The 17,062-nt window shown below is 40.1% G+C and overlaps 1 protein-coding gene across 4 annotated transcripts in view; it reads left to right on the top strand.

Moving 5' to 3' along the window:
- Positions 1-17,062, top strand: part of nedd4 (NEDD4 E3 ubiquitin protein ligase) — a 107,394-nt gene that overhangs the window by 38,242 nt on the left and 52,090 nt on the right. For 2 of the 4 annotated variants that reach the window (XM_033050175.1, XM_033050174.1), the window contains exon 5: positions 3,266-3,319. In XM_033050175.1, the coding sequence (XP_032906066.1) occupies positions 3,266-3,319 (54 nt within the window). Of the gene's footprint in view, positions 1-3,265; positions 3,320-5,670; positions 7,749-17,062 lie in introns of those variants that run through there. The other 2 variants (XM_033050173.1, XM_033050172.1) reach the window with 1 other exon arrangement.

Genomic DNA, 17,062 nt, shown 5'->3' with positions numbered 1-17,062 from the left:
TCTCCAACGCCGAGGCTCCATCGTCGCGAGGCTTCACCTCACCGCTGTTGACGCCTCACTTCACGCCCTGTGGTGCTGACCCTGGCCCCAGCCACAGACTCCGTCGACCGCTTCGCCCGACCCGGGCTTCTACGTGGCGATCCAGGAGGCATAGAGACCATGGCGCCTTTTTCGTTCTTCCATTTTAACTGGTCTGTTCTGTATTTCCAATTTTTAATAATTAATGAGTAATATCTTGTATACATATTTTTTATACATCAGCGAGGAGTAGCTTGTTAGGAACTGAGATTTAGCATTGCTGGACACACTGCAGTTTAGTAGTAAGTTGCTGCTTTCAATAAAAGTCTCGACAGGAAAGAACTCACAAACCCGAAATAAGCATCAAGTTTGGGGTGTTGAGTAAAATAAACTGCAGGAGGAACCCAGTGGAGCTCTGTTTTTTAACTCAGGGTTTTGGGATCTGCAGTCTCTTACATCTCCAAGTTTGCTGCTTGAGGGTATGGCATGAGTGAAATGGAGAACAGGGTTATCCATGTAGAACAGCGATGTTGGCAAGCAGGTGTATTGAACGTGTTGACAAGCTCCATAGTTGCATGGGGTTTTTGCTACGTAGAATGAGCAGGTTTGCTCCTGAGGGGAAAGGTTATTGTGTCGGTCCCAGAGAGGATGTAGAATAAAGAAATCGGATGATGTGTGGGAAATGGAAAGCATTATTTTTGGAAATGGGACTGATGACTTTGTAGAGAATATTCAGCACACGATTAGGGTGTTGAGCTTGTTTAATTCATAATGACTCTGTGCAGAGGCCATCAAGTTAGACTACACCTCTGTCCCACACATTCTTTTCTTGTAGATACTTAATCCAGCTCATTTTTGAATGATTCGGTTGAATCTGCTTCTACTATTACCCCAGCAGTTATTCCAGACCTGAACAATTTGTTTTGTTTTGAAATTTTATCCTAACGTCACCAGTTCTTGTGCCAAACACTTTCATCCTGTATTCCCATAATAGGGAACAGATTATCTCTTCCTGACCCTGTTTATATCCTTAATTACAAATATCTCAATCCAATCACCTTGCAACCTCGGTTCCAAGGAGAACAACTGGCTTTAAAGTAGACTCCTCAGATCCCCTTTAAAACACCATCCTCTCATTTTAAACTTGTGCTTGGTTTTGATTCCCCTACCATGGGAAAATTACGTGGTATGGCAGACAAAATCTATTTTATTATCTCCACCCCTCCATTAGCTTTACCATCACTGAATCCACCTTCAATATTCTGGGGGTTACCATTGGCCAGACATTGGGCAGGAGTAGCCATGCACAAAATGTGGCTACAAGACCAAATCGGGCTAGGAATCCTATAGTGAGTAACTCGCTTCCAAAGACGTCTGCAAGGCTTAGGCCAGGAATGTGATGGGATACTCGTCATTTGCCTGGACAAGCGCAGTTTCAACACTCAAGAAGTACCTTACAGGGCACTGAAACTCACTTGATAGGCACCACATCTACACTAAATCAGTTTGTACCATCTACAAGAAGTATGGCAGCAAGACACCTTGACTCATTACACTACATTTTCCAAACCCATGACCTCTGCCAGCTAGGGTAGCAAAAGCATGGGGACACCACCACTTGGAAGTTGACGTCCAAGTTACGACACCATCTTGACTTAAAAATTATATCACCGTTCCTTCACTCTTGCTGGGTCAAAATCCCTCCCTAATAGCATTGTGGGTGTACCCACAGCTCAAGGACTTTAGTTTAGAGATACAGCGTAGAAACAGGCCCTTCATCGTCCGTGGTGACCTGCAATCACCCGTACATTCGTTCTCTCCTACACACTAGGGATAATTTATAGAAACCAATTAACCTACAATCTGCACGACTTTGGATGGTGGGAGGAAACCAGAGTACCTGGAGGAAGAAACAGAGAAAGTCCTATCGTATCGAAACCCATGTGGTCACAGGGAGAACACGCAAATTCCATGCAGACAGTACCCATGGTCTGGATTGAACCTGGGTTTCTGGTGCTGTAAGGCAGTATCTCTACTGTTGCGTCACAGAGCCGCCCCTTCACTGGTTTAAGAAGACAACTCATCACCACCTTCTCAAAGACAACGAGGGATGGGTAATTCAATGTTGGCTCTGCTCATAAAGCCCACATCCCTGAATTAACAAAAAAAAATTGAATACCACGCAGCGCAGCAGTAGAGTTGCTGCCTTACAGCGCTTGCAGCGCCGGAGACCTGGGTTAGATCCGACCTACAGGTGCCGCCTGTACAGGGTTTGTACGTTCTCCTCGTGACAACGTGGGTTTTCTCTGATATCCTCTGATTTCTCCCACACTCCAAAGACATACAGGTTTGTAGGTTAATTGGCTTGGTGTATGTGTAAAATTGTCCCTAGTGTGTGTAGGACAGTGTTAATGTGCAGGGATCGCTGGTCAGTGCGGACTCTGTGGACCGAAGGGCCTCTTTCCGCACTGTATCTATAAACTAAACTAAACCTGACCATTCAATGTATCCAGCAGTCTTGTGTGCTTCTGCCAGGTCACCTGCAGTCCCCATCACTCCATCCATGTATCTGTCCAAAAATCAAGCACAATTGCAATAGTCGAGCACAATTGTACCTCATTTCTTATTTTTGAAATAAATACTGCGTCAGTTTGGGTTGTGTGGTAATAATTGAAGGTCATTGTTGTCACCATCTTTGTTAGCAGTCCCTCAGGATTGAGGGTTACTGCTTGTGTTATAGTTATGTAGGCTCTGAGGTGCATGACCCGGCCAATGTGGCATCTGCTGCCTTCGCCCTGTATAGGGCTGGAGGCGCCTGGTGGGTTGAGTCGGTGATTATTCTAAGGTGAAGCACTCCCTCGGCTGCATTTATTTTAGCCTGCTTTCAGAGTAATAGACAAAACTCATGATCATTGTTTTTAAATATTTTTTTTAGTTTGGCTGGCAAGGTATGAACTGAGAATAGAAACATAGAAAATAGGTGCAGAAGTAGGCCATCACCGCCATTCAATATGATCATGTCTGATCATCCAAAATCAGTACCCCATTCCTGCTTTTTCCCCCTTATCCCTGGATTCCGTTAGCCCTGACAGCAAGATTCTAACTCTCTTGAAAACATCCAGTGAATTGGTCTCCACTGCCTTCTTACAATGTATATTTTATACTGTTGAATTGCTCTTTGTATAGACAATGCAGTGAAAGGTGTACTTACTAATGAGTGTATTTTTATCTTTATACTGTTTCCTAGGTTCATCCTGGGCATCATCGGATTCTCTTTGAAGTGTTTGATGAAAATCGATTGGTGAGTTGTGTAACCCATATCGGCCAGAAATAATTGTTCCAAAGTAAAATAAATGCTCCCATGTGTAAGTGTAAGATAGGTAAATCCTACTTTCATTTTCCATGCAGTTCAAGTATAAAAGAAGTCTTATTGCATCTTTACCTGGGATTTTTGGAAAAAGTGTAAAGGATCTCTCAAGTTCTACTATATCAGTGTTGAGCCAAGTATGAGATTATGTTAATATTTTACTAACCTGTTGATGTCTGCTTACTCGAAGTCAAAGCCATAGTGATAGTTTGTTTTAAAATCAAGCAAAGTGTTACCAGTCCCGCTTTGTGTAGCAATAGATGGTTTGCTGCAATGGATGGTTCCCAAAAATTAATTGAATGTTACTTAGCATCAAAAATGCTGGAAATCTGAATAGGACTGTAACTGCTGGAAGCATTCAGCGGGTCATTTCTAATGAAACATTCATTGTATCTCTTTCTAAAGAAGCCTGTTTGTCTGCTAAATGTTTCCAGCATTTTTCATTGTTATAATTTGGTGATAAAGGCTGACTCTAATTCCGTGTGTAGTTTGACTGCGTCTGCGCTTGTTCAGGCAAAAGGTGTCATTGCTGACCCTCCCCGAGGCTGGTTGGTGGCTGTCTTTAGCTGAGTAGGATGTAGAATTGGACCGGGTGTCTTGACCTCCCGTTTTATGTCAATTTTGTAAATGTAATTTTAGAATCCGTTTTCCTTTCCTCGATTTGGAAGCACACTGCCAATGGTCTGCTAATGAAGCATTGTCATTCATTATTCTGCTGTCAACGTACAACATTTCCAGTGCACTGTCATCACTTCTGTTTTATCATGTGATTTTTTTTCGCTCATCGGTCAATGTTCTTCCGCATTTGAAACGTTTATATTTCTAGAATATCTGTTGCTCTCGAAACACAGTTGTTCAATTGTCAAAATGGTGGCGTCAACAGCATTTTTATTTCAATTGCTTCCAATTTTTAGCTGTTAGTGTTTAAATTTGAGTGTTAGTGAATAATAATCATGGTAGCATTTAATAAATGCACGTTTTGTCACAGGCAAAGCAATATGAAGCAATATAGAAAAAGCAGTAAATGTAGAAAAGCAGGGAATGGCTGTAAACATTCTATGTCAGTCCAATGATCAGAAAACTGATCTAGCCGATAGCAGAAATTTGAGTGTCCTTGGCTGGCAGCAATTCCAGGAAAATAAACCCTGGACCGTTCTGGATTTGTACGTTCTTTTCTACAAAGACGGTTCTGCCCTTTCCAAGCATCTATATATTTTTTAAAGCCAGAACATTTCTATGAAAAGGAGTATTTCAGCAAGTATTTATTCTGACAAAGAAACTACCTATGTCTGCAGCACACTCCACTTTGTCAGATTAGGTTGCCTTTTGACTGAGTAGAAAACAAAAAGCTCAAAGGGCCATTTTTAATTTTATTTGCAGCCGAGACTATTCCACTTCTGTGCAGTAGTAGAATATTTTCATAAAAGGCATCTGTTAAAATGCCAACAGTAAATGGTGCAGTTGTTACAGCTTTTGATTATAAGCAGCACATTTTTCCATTGTGTCGCCACTATTATCCCCAGAGGACATTCAGATGGCAATTATACAGTTACCAAACACTTGCTGTTGGTTTGCTGAAAAAAGTTAGACATTTTATTTCAACAACTTTGCTGAATGATCTATTATTCCTGCATAGCAGCTTATAAGCTTTTATTTCCTGTGTTAAAAGATATTATGTTAAGAACGTGAGAAGTGGCTAAATTTGTATTCTGATTCTCTGCTCTAAAACCTGGGATAACTTTTTCATTTGATATCTTTTTTTCCTGCAAGACTTTGATTTAAGAATTGTAATGTACCTTTCTGTTGCGAACAACTTGTGGTCTCCGTGCCTGAAGTGTTAATATAAAGAACACGTGCCAAAGGAATAATTTCTGAGGTTAAGATTTGCTTTATGTTTAATGATTATAACATGTAGGGTAGAGTATTTGAAAAATGCTTCCCCATAAAAATAAATTACTTATTCAGTGCTCTTGAATCTCTGCAGCTGATCGGAAAGCTGCAGGAAGAAAAGAATGTAGTTCTTTTGGCACAGCCACGAGTTTCAAATGTCAGGATGTGGCATTTCTGTGTGTGAAGAGAAAGGTTTTTCATAGTTAGCTGCACCGAACAGGCTTGAAAAGTACTCACAGTCCACCACCAGCAGCACTTCAGTCCAGAGGGAGTCTAATAATAGTTTTGTTTTTGTGTTTTTTTTTTCTGACAAGATTTACTCATAATAGGGTCTATTTTTGATGGTTGGATTTCAGTGCCCAGCTAAGAGAACTGGAAATGTGAGTTTGATATTATTATCTACCACGAGCCAATTCTTGCATTGAGGAGCTGACAAAAGCGAATTGTGTTCAACTATTAATGCATAGCTCTAGAGTCTCTCACAGTTGTTAGCAGTAGTTTCCAGTGTATTTACCATTTCCCTGCAGTTTAATATTGTGGGTAGTGCTCAGAAACCCCTTCAGTACTGAAGTCTGCTGGATGTCGCTCTTTGAAATTTCCTGTAATGCAATACTATGGGGTAAAAATATGTTGTTGGTTCAGTGCAAGGGAAACAGTACAAGCTGCAGTGTGTAGAGTGGTGCCACATTCTTGCCCTGCTTGGTGAGGATGAGATATAATATGTGAAACCGCCATGCAAGAAGATTGTTGATTTTGGGTCGGATTCAGTCATTCATGCAAGTCAAGGAGGTTTAATTGAAGCAAGCTTGGCTGGAATTCAAACTGTGCAGCAGCTGAGCTCCTTGTAAAGGTTGCTGAATTTCCAGCGTTGTGGAAGGGACTGTGCCTTCATTTCACACACTTTGCAGACATTCATGGATAATCAGGCTTCCTGGAGCTATTCCTACGACCATGGATTTTGTTCCTTTATATTTCTAACTTCCTGGGCTTACTAGTCGCGGTTCAATAATGACTGGAATGCTGTTTGTCACTTCAGCTATTTCTGCCTATCTACAGCTACTGATGGTGACTGTATCCCAAACTGCAGCGCTTGCTATGTTCGCCTTCAGCTTGCCCTGCAAAATGTGAAGTTTTAACCAGCTCGGCTCCATTCCAAACTAGGACCACGTTTGTTTTATATTCAAAAAGAGAAATGGCTCGTCGTTTACGATTGCATTTTGCAACCAGGAGGAGCAACACTGACCCACTGTCCGAGACTTCGGGAGAGGGCTTGGAGAGTAACATTTGTATGACAGTTGAGACTGTACCAATACATTCAAGAAAGAATGTTAATCAATTGATTACGCTTGAGCCTGCAGTGCTGCCTACCGTATCAAAGACTGAACGTATCCTGCAACGTAGTTCTTCATTGTTCATACCACAGGTTAGTAATAACGATCACCTCCGCAAAAAGAGCTCAACGTTGCAAATATCATTACAATCCAAACAGTCCAGTAGACATTGTGACTCTAGTAACAACAACAGCTGTGAGCGTGCTTTACGCAGTAGCAACATATCTTTTGACCAAGAGCTTTTAGAGCGTACCGTGGTGCCTATCAAAACGTCAGTGAAGTCGAGGAAAGCAAAGATGCCACTGAGGCGCTGTTCATCACTGGTGATATTTCCTCAGAGTCCTTGCAACACTCCACCAGCTACTCCAACCAGCCCAGATCCTTTTATAGGACGCAGCAGCAACCCCACACTGAGTAGATTCCTCCCTTGCTCCCAAGACCCAATTCAAGGTGAAGATCAGGTTGTGTCTAAATCCAAAGAAACAAGTACTTGTTTTGTTGCGACAGCAGTTAATGGGCTACGATTATCCAATCCAACTTGTTCTTCCAGTGAAGTCAGAGACATTAAGCCACTTTACTGTAATGGCTACCAGTCTGCTAAGAATCACACAGTCGATTACAATGAAGAAGATTCTGAATGTCAGGGAAAAGCGAAGAAACTGCATAGACCTTCGAATCACATTCTGTACTTGAATTGCCAGAAAGCTCTTGTTGTGGGAACAGAGACCAAGGAAGGACAAATGTACCACGAGTCGTTTGTAAAGGAATTTAAACAGAGCCCTTTAAATACTAGACATAAGCGATATCAAGATATCAAATTAATACGGAGCACGTCAGTATGTTTGCCTTCATTCAGGCATTCAGAGTGCCAAGTAAATGATAATGGGGAGATCGATAGGGAGAATGAATATGAACAAAGCAAGCGGCCCATCTTTCAAAGAAGCCACTCGCTTGAAGTTCCCTGCCGGCTGGTCTCCAGTTACCATTCAAGACTGAAAAATTACTGTTCAAAAGTTGGGAACTCTCAACTACACATTCATGTAGCTCCAAGATCAGAACAGAATTTTTTTATATCAGAGGAGAAAATAACTGGTAACTACAAAAAGGAAAATAATTCAACTATTTGGGGACAAGAGCATAAGGTAAGGAAATTACATGAGTTGGCCTTAGATGTGATAATATCAAACTTGTGAAAATGCAACTCGTGCTGGAAGTCGAAAAACAATTTTAAATTAGAAAATCATTACTATTTCCCTTCCTACTTTTAATACCAGATTGTGGACAATTTCTATTAGTATAGAGTTTTTTTTCTAGATGATTGTGGTAAGTGACAAAAATAGAGGATCCTCAACGCAAGACTGACTGTCAAATTATTTTTTTTAACGTTTTATGTTAAATTTATCACAGGGATATTTGGTTGCTTGTTTCTTGTTGTAGTTTGGTCTTAAGATGTTGGTATTCTGGTAACATTTGTTGATATGAACTACATGGATATTTAAATAATTTTCAAAGTACATTGCCCATTATATAGATATTCTAATGTAAATAATCTTCCGGGCAAAGAATTTCTCTTGGAGCTGTTGGTTAGCAAAAAAGAACTTTGTGCTACTCGTTGTATTCTATTATTCAAGCTCTCGAGGAACATTTTTAATGGGTAGACCTGTTCTGAAAGTAATTTGGATTAGCTATGAGAAATTAAAGTTATTGTCATGTAATATATTATCCCCAAAATAAATTGCTTCCTGAATTTCTCCAATTGGCCACAATTACTTGTGGATCCTACAGGAAAAAAGTTATTTATACAGAAAGGTACAAACAGATTGAAAATGCTCTGGTTTTGATGCTTGTAAAACAGCCTCTGACAAATTGGCTTAGAATGAAATAGCTACTAACACTTCCGTCGTAATACAGTATTTTAAACATTTAATTATGTTCGGCAAAGAATACCACATTGTGGTCTTTTCATTTACTCCAATGATGTTCTCTGAACAATTTGTACTTTCACAAATTTAAAAACCCTTTTTTGCTTTATGAGTAAGCATGTGTGCAATTCGAGCTTTCGGTCGTAAAGATGTGCCTTGCAAGTTAAATTTGGATATCAAAACTCATTGCCTGCTATTTAAAATATTTGTGCGTGTAGTTTAGTGAACCTGAGAAATATATATTAATGATTTCCATTGAGAAACTTGGTTACCTCCTCCCGAGCACAAAAAGCCCCTTCAAATTTAGAATGTCCATTAGTTTCTCGTGCAGAAATTGTTACAGTACTTATTGCACTAACTTGAATTAGCAGTAAGTCAAAGAACATACCTACGCCTGGTTGAATAACCTAAACCTGCATTTCCAAATTGTGTCTTTTTTAGAACCCAGAACATGTCTTAATCTATTCTATTTCCCTTATTCAATGCAATGTAAATTTATCACTCTTTACTTCATGAATCAAATGTGTAAGGGCTGGCCTTGCATTAAAGAGATTATTTGGGGGGTTTAAATACATAGACAGTTAGGTTATCCCTTTGTTTTATAAACTGTATCAATATTAGGCTCGCTAAATATAGGAGAGTGTAGACCTGATTTAAAAATATTACTGCCAGAATATTTCATCAGACTCCAGATAGTCTGGCCTGGCTAACGTATATGGAAGGTCTGAGTTCAAATATAACAACTTGATATTGGAGTAGCGGTGGTCACTGTCGGCCATCTGTACACAGCAGCCATGAAATTGGATCAGCACCATGGCAGAGTTCTGTTGTGCTTGCAGACATTAAAAAGTCCACACACTGCTCTTTCACTTGGGCAATAGATTTCAGCAACAAACTATCAGATGACCTGCCGTCTATAATTAACAGCTTGTTAAAGGCTATTTTTCAGATCTATGCAGAAGTATTTGACTACTGCTTTGTGACAGGTCTATTACCTTCGGACCCTCTAACAATCTGGGCATGCGATAGCATTTATAAAACCAGTTTCACATGGGAAGGCTGGTCCCCCAATGCAATATTCCACCTCTCCACCAATTCCAACACACACACACACACACACACACACACACACACACACACACACACACACACACACACACACACACACACACACACACACACACACACACACACACACACACACACACACACACACACACACTCACACACTCACACACACACTCACACACTCACACACACACACACACACACACACACACACACACTCACTCACACACACAGACTCATACACATACACTCACACACACCATATATATGACAGTAAACTTTCTTGAATCTACTCACACGGCTGAGCGCGGCCTCTCCACTTTGGGGCTTCCGCAGTCAGCGGAACGTCCGCAATCAGCGTGACCTCTGCACTCACCGGAAATTACGCAATCAGCGCGACCTGTCCACTAAGCAGAAGTCACAAAATGTGCGGGACATTTGGACTAAACACAGTCGGACCTAATAAAGCATTTATTCCTTCCAAACACAGTCGGACCTAATGAAGCATTTATTCCTTCCAAACACAGTCGGACCTAATAAAGCATTGCAGTTTAAAGCACAGGCAGGACAGCAGGCAAAACAACTCATGGCATTGTCATTAAGGGCTAACAAATAATTTCTTGCAAATACATTGCAGACTCACAGTTCAGTTGATTCACAGATTAGAATCACAGTCGTGGCCTCTTCCTCGCGATCTTGCAGAGTAACAAACTCACGTCCAGGCATCCGGGGTTTTATAGTCCTGCTTGTTTCGTTTAATTTAGTTAAACTAAACTAAGCCAGATTTTCTGGTCCATTCGATCCTTTGGCTATGAGTGTTGCACAGATTGTAGTTCTTTTATCCACTATCTTATTATTTTATCGTTTCAGGTGGGATAGAAGAGTTAGATTTAAGGTCCTGGCAGTAGATTGATAATTTGAAAATACAATTTATTTGAAATAAATGTCTAAGACAGTAAGTGATAGTTGCACCTCATTTTCATGGTGTAATTCTACACTTTAATGAGTAAAAATTAAATTGCAGGGGTTTATTTAGTTCCAGTGTATTTCAATGGAGCACATGTTGCAACAAATACACCTTCTCATTAACTCTGTGATTACAGTTATGAGAGCTTCATCAGTAAAATGTAGCTTATAAGTGTGGCTTGGGTCAGATGTTTGCAGAATCACATCAATCTAGTGCATGGGCAGTTCCCCTCCTCTTTGCATGAGAGTACTTGTGGTAAAGAGATAGTCAATCAAATAATCAATCATGCCTTTGATTTTGTAATCAATGATGGTTATCATATTGCAGCGGACCTAGAAACAGGTAGGCTGCCATACAGGCATGCAACAATATTGGCTGATCTGCAAGTAAGATCTACTCCTGGTTGAGAACAGCTGAGGGTAGTCACCATTCAGCTGGCATAATAAAGCAACAGGAATAAAATGGATGCAAAATGATTTAAACAAAAAAAATGTTGAGTACTTTAGATCATCAGTGGTGCAGAATATAAATCATATGCGTCTTGCAAGTAAACTCCAATATTGACACACGTTGGCAATAGCAACGATTTTCTTGTGCTTTTAACACCGGAGCATAATGTACAATGTTGTACCAATATTCAGAAAAAAAATTTTTTTCATTACCTTTGCTCAGAGTATGATTTGCCATCTTTATTTTTTGCATTATTCATAACATTGTTTATGATATTTAAATAATCCTGTCTTCAAGATTATTATTGATGTAGTCAACTTGATTGATGGTTGTTAAGGATTTTGGACTGTAAAGGAGTTTAGTAAAGTAATCCATTGTATATATAATTGCTTGATTACCTGAGGCTAAATATGTTAAGCTATTATTGTGCCATGCCTGCTAGGAAATTTCTCTTTTGAAAGGTTAAACTGCATATTTTAATATAGCTCATTCTGGAGTTGCTGCTCCTTTTCGACTGAAGTAATTCACGACTGCATACCACTCCAAGCCAATGCCAAGATGGAACTGGACAAATTATATTCATCATCAACTCTCTAATGAGACAACAAAGTTTAGAAGATTGAAGGGGGGGATCTCATTGAAACATACAGAATAGTGAAAAACTTGGATAGGGTAGATAGGGAGAGGATGTTTCCACTAGTGTAAGAGTCTAAGAATTAAAGGATGTTCTTTTAGGAAGGAGATGAGGAGGAATTTCTTTAGTCAGATGGTGGTGAATCTGTGGAATTCTTTGCCACAGAAGGCTGTGGAGGCAAAGTCAGTGAATATATTTAAGGCAGAGATAGCTAGATTCTTGATTGGTATGGGTGTCAGATGTTGTGGGGAGAAGGCAGGAGAATGGGGCTAGGAGGGAGAGACAGATCAGCCATGATTGAATGGCGGAGTAGATTTAATGGGTCGAATGGCCTAATTCTACTCCTATCACTTATGATCTTATGAAATCCTGATGCCTTATTCACCATCTCTGATAACAACTTCAGCAAAACTCAGGTGGGCACTCCCTAAATGCCATCAGCAAGTCTCTTGTCCCACGCAGGGTGTTACCGCTCTAAACCACGACTACACCACCATCACGTATGCTCCATCCATTGTTCCATCCCTTGCCCTCATTTTGACCATTCTGCCTTGCTCCTGAAGATATTGAAGCATGAGGCACTGACGGAGAGAGTAATGCAGCAGTGGCTTGAGGAAGCTGACAATCTACTACAGGACCACCTTGACTGGAACATGTTTGTGACTACTTCATTCATCCCGAGTGAGTGTATACATCATTCGTCATCTGTTTTATCAAGAAACCTCAGAGATTCACTCTCTGCTAAAGTCTAGCTTTGAGGGCTTCTCTCTGAAGTCTGAATCCACACTGTACAAGAAGTCCAAGAATGGTCTCTGCAAGGCTCTTAAGGATGATTGGAGAGGATTTCAGAACAAACTCAATTCAGGCAGGAGACTGTGGCGGGCCTTGAATATCCTCAAGCCCAAATCAAGGGCGATCTCTGGCGATAACTCATCTGGACTTGCATATAATCAAATCATATCCAAATTATATTCAGTAAAAGCATCTTCCATTTATAGCATAGTGGATGGGTCATTAACATTTATTCCCTTAACTTCTTGTCATCTCCTTGATGGAACTGTAAAAGAGAATTAATAACATCTAATGGCACTTTGTATTGAGAATAATTTTCTAAACAAGGTATTTTCGAGAAATCTCCTTGTTATAGAATACACAAAGGCCTGTTTTTGATTTGTATACAGGTTGAAGGAATTTATTTCAGTTTAAAATAAATACTAATAGCCAGGTGAAAAGTGAGATGAGGCAGAGCTAATCTTAGAAATAAATGGAATGTTGCAATATATTTAACCAGCATTGGCATGATGGGGCAAATGGCCTCCTTCGGTGCTGTAACTTACTGTGATTCTATGTTTAGATGTTATAAAGAATCTGAAAATTGAGCCAAAGGTTGAGATAACCAGAAAAATGTAAGAGGAATTCCAGCGAATTGGAAGTAAAGATATTGGCCAGTAAAGTCACAGTGATTACTCCAGATCTTTTTTATTTAAATGATTATGACACATTAATGTAAATTATTATATTTCAGACCAATAAATAACATGAAGTTGTCCTGCAAAAATAGAGGAGAATTAAGCTGTTTAAGCTCTCCTGCTTCAGTTTGCGGCTCCTTTCCTCCACGTGTTATGATTCACATGGTATTAGTTGCAAATGAGTCAGAGGTTAAATTCAAGCTCAGTCTTCAACTTAAGAACATAATTGGGACACTTACTGGAAATGCAGCATTATTACTGCTCTCTTGAATGAAAGTTTAAACGTGTCTATTTTGAATAAATGATTGAAAGATTCCAGTGCTGGGGTAATATCCTTCCTCAAACCACCATCATCATTGATTTATTTGTTTAATGTAAACTAGATACTCTGTTTGCTTGTACTGCCTTTGAATTAATCACCTTTAATTAGTTCTTTAAGTTTCAGGGATCTCTTGAGACATGGTAAACTGACCTCTAAATATTTGTTCTGTCTGTTTTCTTTCCTTTTCTTCCTTTTTCCTTCCCTTTCTCACAAGACCATTTGACCCATTGCCTCTCCTTGTAGGACAACCAACCTGGTGTCTGTCAGTCAAGGCAGAGTCAACATACATGCAGGGGCCCATGGAATTTGAGTCAGTCAAGGTTGCTTTTAGTGACTTTGCAAGACCACTCCTATAATGGCAGAAATCTAAAAGTATCTGGGCACTGTGTGACCCTAAGTGGTTGCATAAAGCACTAAAGTATTCAAATTTCATCTGTTAAATGTCTTGAAAAGAAATTGTGGTGATTCTTGAAATTGTTTTATATTTTGTTTGGCCCTGTGTTTCATATGGGGTTCTGTAGTTAATGCTGCATAGAAGGGAGTAATTGCTGGCCATTCACTGTGAGGGAATGTCAATGCTATCTCTTGGGCCAACATTGTCTGAAGAGGGATGGACACAAAGTGCTTGAGTAACTCAGCGGGTTAGGCAGCATCTCTGGAGATAAAGGATGCCTCTTCCTTCCAGTCAGAAGTAGTCAAGGATGCCTCTCACCCTCGTCATTCCCCTTTCTCTCTGCTACCTTCTGGCAGAAGAAGATTCAGGACCCTGAAAGCCCAGACTTGATAGCTTCTTCCTCATTCTGATTTCAGACTTCTGAACCAATCACTTGCTTCAGAAGTGGAGGTACTGCCACATACGTTTACTCTTAATTATACCTCATTTAGTTATACTGTCATTGTACTTCCGTTTTTTACTCAGATGACACTGCATTTGTGCTGTTGTTTTGCACTCATTACTGCACGTACTGCTTTATTCATCATTACTCAGTGTACACTCTCTGACCTTCCTGTGAACTAGGAATTTCATTGCACCCTGGTGTATATGACAATTAATTTGTCTGAATCTGATCTGTAATGCCCCAAGCTCAGCAATGGTTCCATTTTTAAAGTAAATTAATGATTGCTTTCGAGTCCTTCCATGGCCCCACTGGTCTCTCTCCATCTGTATAGTCATCTGAGATCTCCAAACACCTCTCATTCTGAAAAGCTGGTCACTCCTGTTTTTCATCATTCCACCACTGGTGACCAGAATTCCAGGTGACTTGACTGAACTTTGTAGTCTTCTGCAGGTCACTATCTTTCCCAGCTTTAAACTTGTCTCTTCAACCAACCTCTGTCCCTATATCTCCTGAGGTGGCCTTGTGCGCATTTTATCTGATTTTATTTGAGTGTGAACTCCCTTTGGGTTCCTTAATTCATTTATGACTCCACGTAAATGAGCAGGCTCAGGTAATTAAATCCTTGTCAAAATCTATAACTTATAAGTTATGGTTCACTGCACTGTATGGGTAGATGATAAACATGCTGGGAATAGTTGGAAAATTAGATTGTCCTTAAATGTATATGTTATTTTTCATCAAAGTAATTGTAGGTGTTTTTTTATTGTTTGTTCTAAGCTTGAGTCGTTCGTTCTCTCTGTGAATATCCATGTTATGCCAAAACATCTTTTTTCCTTCATATTTAGCTTGATGGCAAAGCTTTGACCATCTGTTTTCTGTTTAAAGCTTAGAGGAAATTCTGTTGTCGCTCTAAATCTGTGTGTATTTATCACTGATAAGTAGTGGGATATCATTATTAGTCTTTAGAATATATGACTTACACAGCCCAATGCATTGTGTGGTAGACTATATGATCAGATCGTACCATTCAGATGATTCTGGGTATTAGCGTTTAATCATGGATGAAATATCATGACATTTATATTATTGGGCTAGTAATCCAAAGGCCCAGAATGATGGATCAAATCACTGTAGCAGCTGGACAGTTTAACCAGTTAATTAACTAAATCGGGATTTAAAGCTGAGATCAGTAACAGTAATCGTGAAACTTCCAGCGCATTTTAAAAGTCAAAATGCTGTTTTCATCTAGTTTTCCCGAAATACAACCCCATACCAAATTGATGCAGTTGATTTTTCAATGACCTTTGAAATGGTTGAAGCAGATTACTCAATTCAACTCGATCAGAAATACTGAATTGACATTAATGCTTAAATCCCCTTAGTGAATGGGTCATGATCAGTCCTATTTTGAAAAGATAAAATTTTTGAACAAATATTTCTCTAGTCTGATTTTTATTGCATTGAAATTTTCAATGTTCACACCTATATTGGCATACCATGCTACACCTTACCCATTCTATCCCTTCCCATTGTTATAATTGCTCTAGTTTTTGTTTCCTGTATCCATTCTGCTTATTGCTTTTAGCTACCATTTACAGCATGTGATAAAAAAATATGGGCAGAGGACTTGAAGGTGGAATTATACTGCAAATCTTGGAGTATAATCCTCTCTCAAGATTACCTTTGGGTTTGTCGTGAGATTAGTTAGTAACTGCTGACAGGTCCCTGAGCAGTTAAAGAAAATATGCCTCAGACAGAAACCATAAATTGTCTGAGAGAGAATTTCTATGTTAGTGTGTGACCAGCCAGGAGGCCGAGCAGAGCAGTAGTGGGTAGGCTGAAAACAGTGGCCTTGAATGGGCTCATTAAGAGACATAGCAATTAAGAAGTGAAGGTATAGCGGAGCGGCTCTGATTTGAGGTGAAGTGTTAAGGCATTCACAATCAAGACTCCAGGATCATGTAATGTTGCCCTGGTATCACCAGGGTCCATGATGTTTCTGAGTGGCTACAGAACATTCTCAGGGGGGAGGGGGAGCAGGTCATTGTGTATATTGGTGCCAACAACATAGGTAGGAAAAGTGATGATGCCCTGCAGAATCAATAAAGGGAATTAGAAAATGTGTACGAAGAAACGATGCTGATTTAAATCGAAGATAGACACAAAATGCTGGAGTAACTCAGCGGGACAGGCAGCATCTCTGAGGAGAAGGAATGGGCGACCCGTCCTCGACCCGAAACGTCACCCATTCCTTCTCGCCAGAGATGCTGCCTGTCCCGCTGAGTTACTCCAGAATTTTGTGTCTATTTTAGGGAATTAGGAAAGCGGTCAACAAGGAAGGTAATCTCTGGGCTACTCCCATTGCCATGTAATAAGGACAGGAATAGAAGGACAGGTGCAAGGTAGGATCAATGCAAGGTAGGGGGCAGATGTTTGGGTTTTTAGACCATTGGGCTCTCTCTGGGGAAGAGGTGACCTATACACGAGGGTCAGGCTGCCCCTGAACTAGTGGGGGACCAATATACTGGCAGTGAGATTAGCTGGTGCTACTTGGGAGGGTATAAACTGGAGGTGAGCATCCAATAGCAGCAAGGCAGCAGATGAGATGTTGGGGGCAAATACTGTAGTCAAAGAGAACAAGATTAGCAGACAGGACAGGCAATGCATGGGAAAGAGAGAGGGAAAAAAACAATGGTTTCAACCACATTTTATTTCATTCTGAGACTCAACAGAAAGACGGGTGATCTCAGGGTGTGGATTGGCTTGGGGGCTGTGATATGATAGC

Source organism: Amblyraja radiata, chromosome 34 (genome assembly GCF_010909765.2).
Source record: "Amblyraja radiata isolate CabotCenter1 chromosome 34, sAmbRad1.1.pri, whole genome shotgun sequence".
Classification (NCBI taxonomy): Eukaryota; Metazoa; Chordata; class Chondrichthyes; order Rajiformes; family Rajidae; genus Amblyraja; species Amblyraja radiata.
This window is presented reverse-complemented; position numbering and strand designations above follow the sequence as displayed.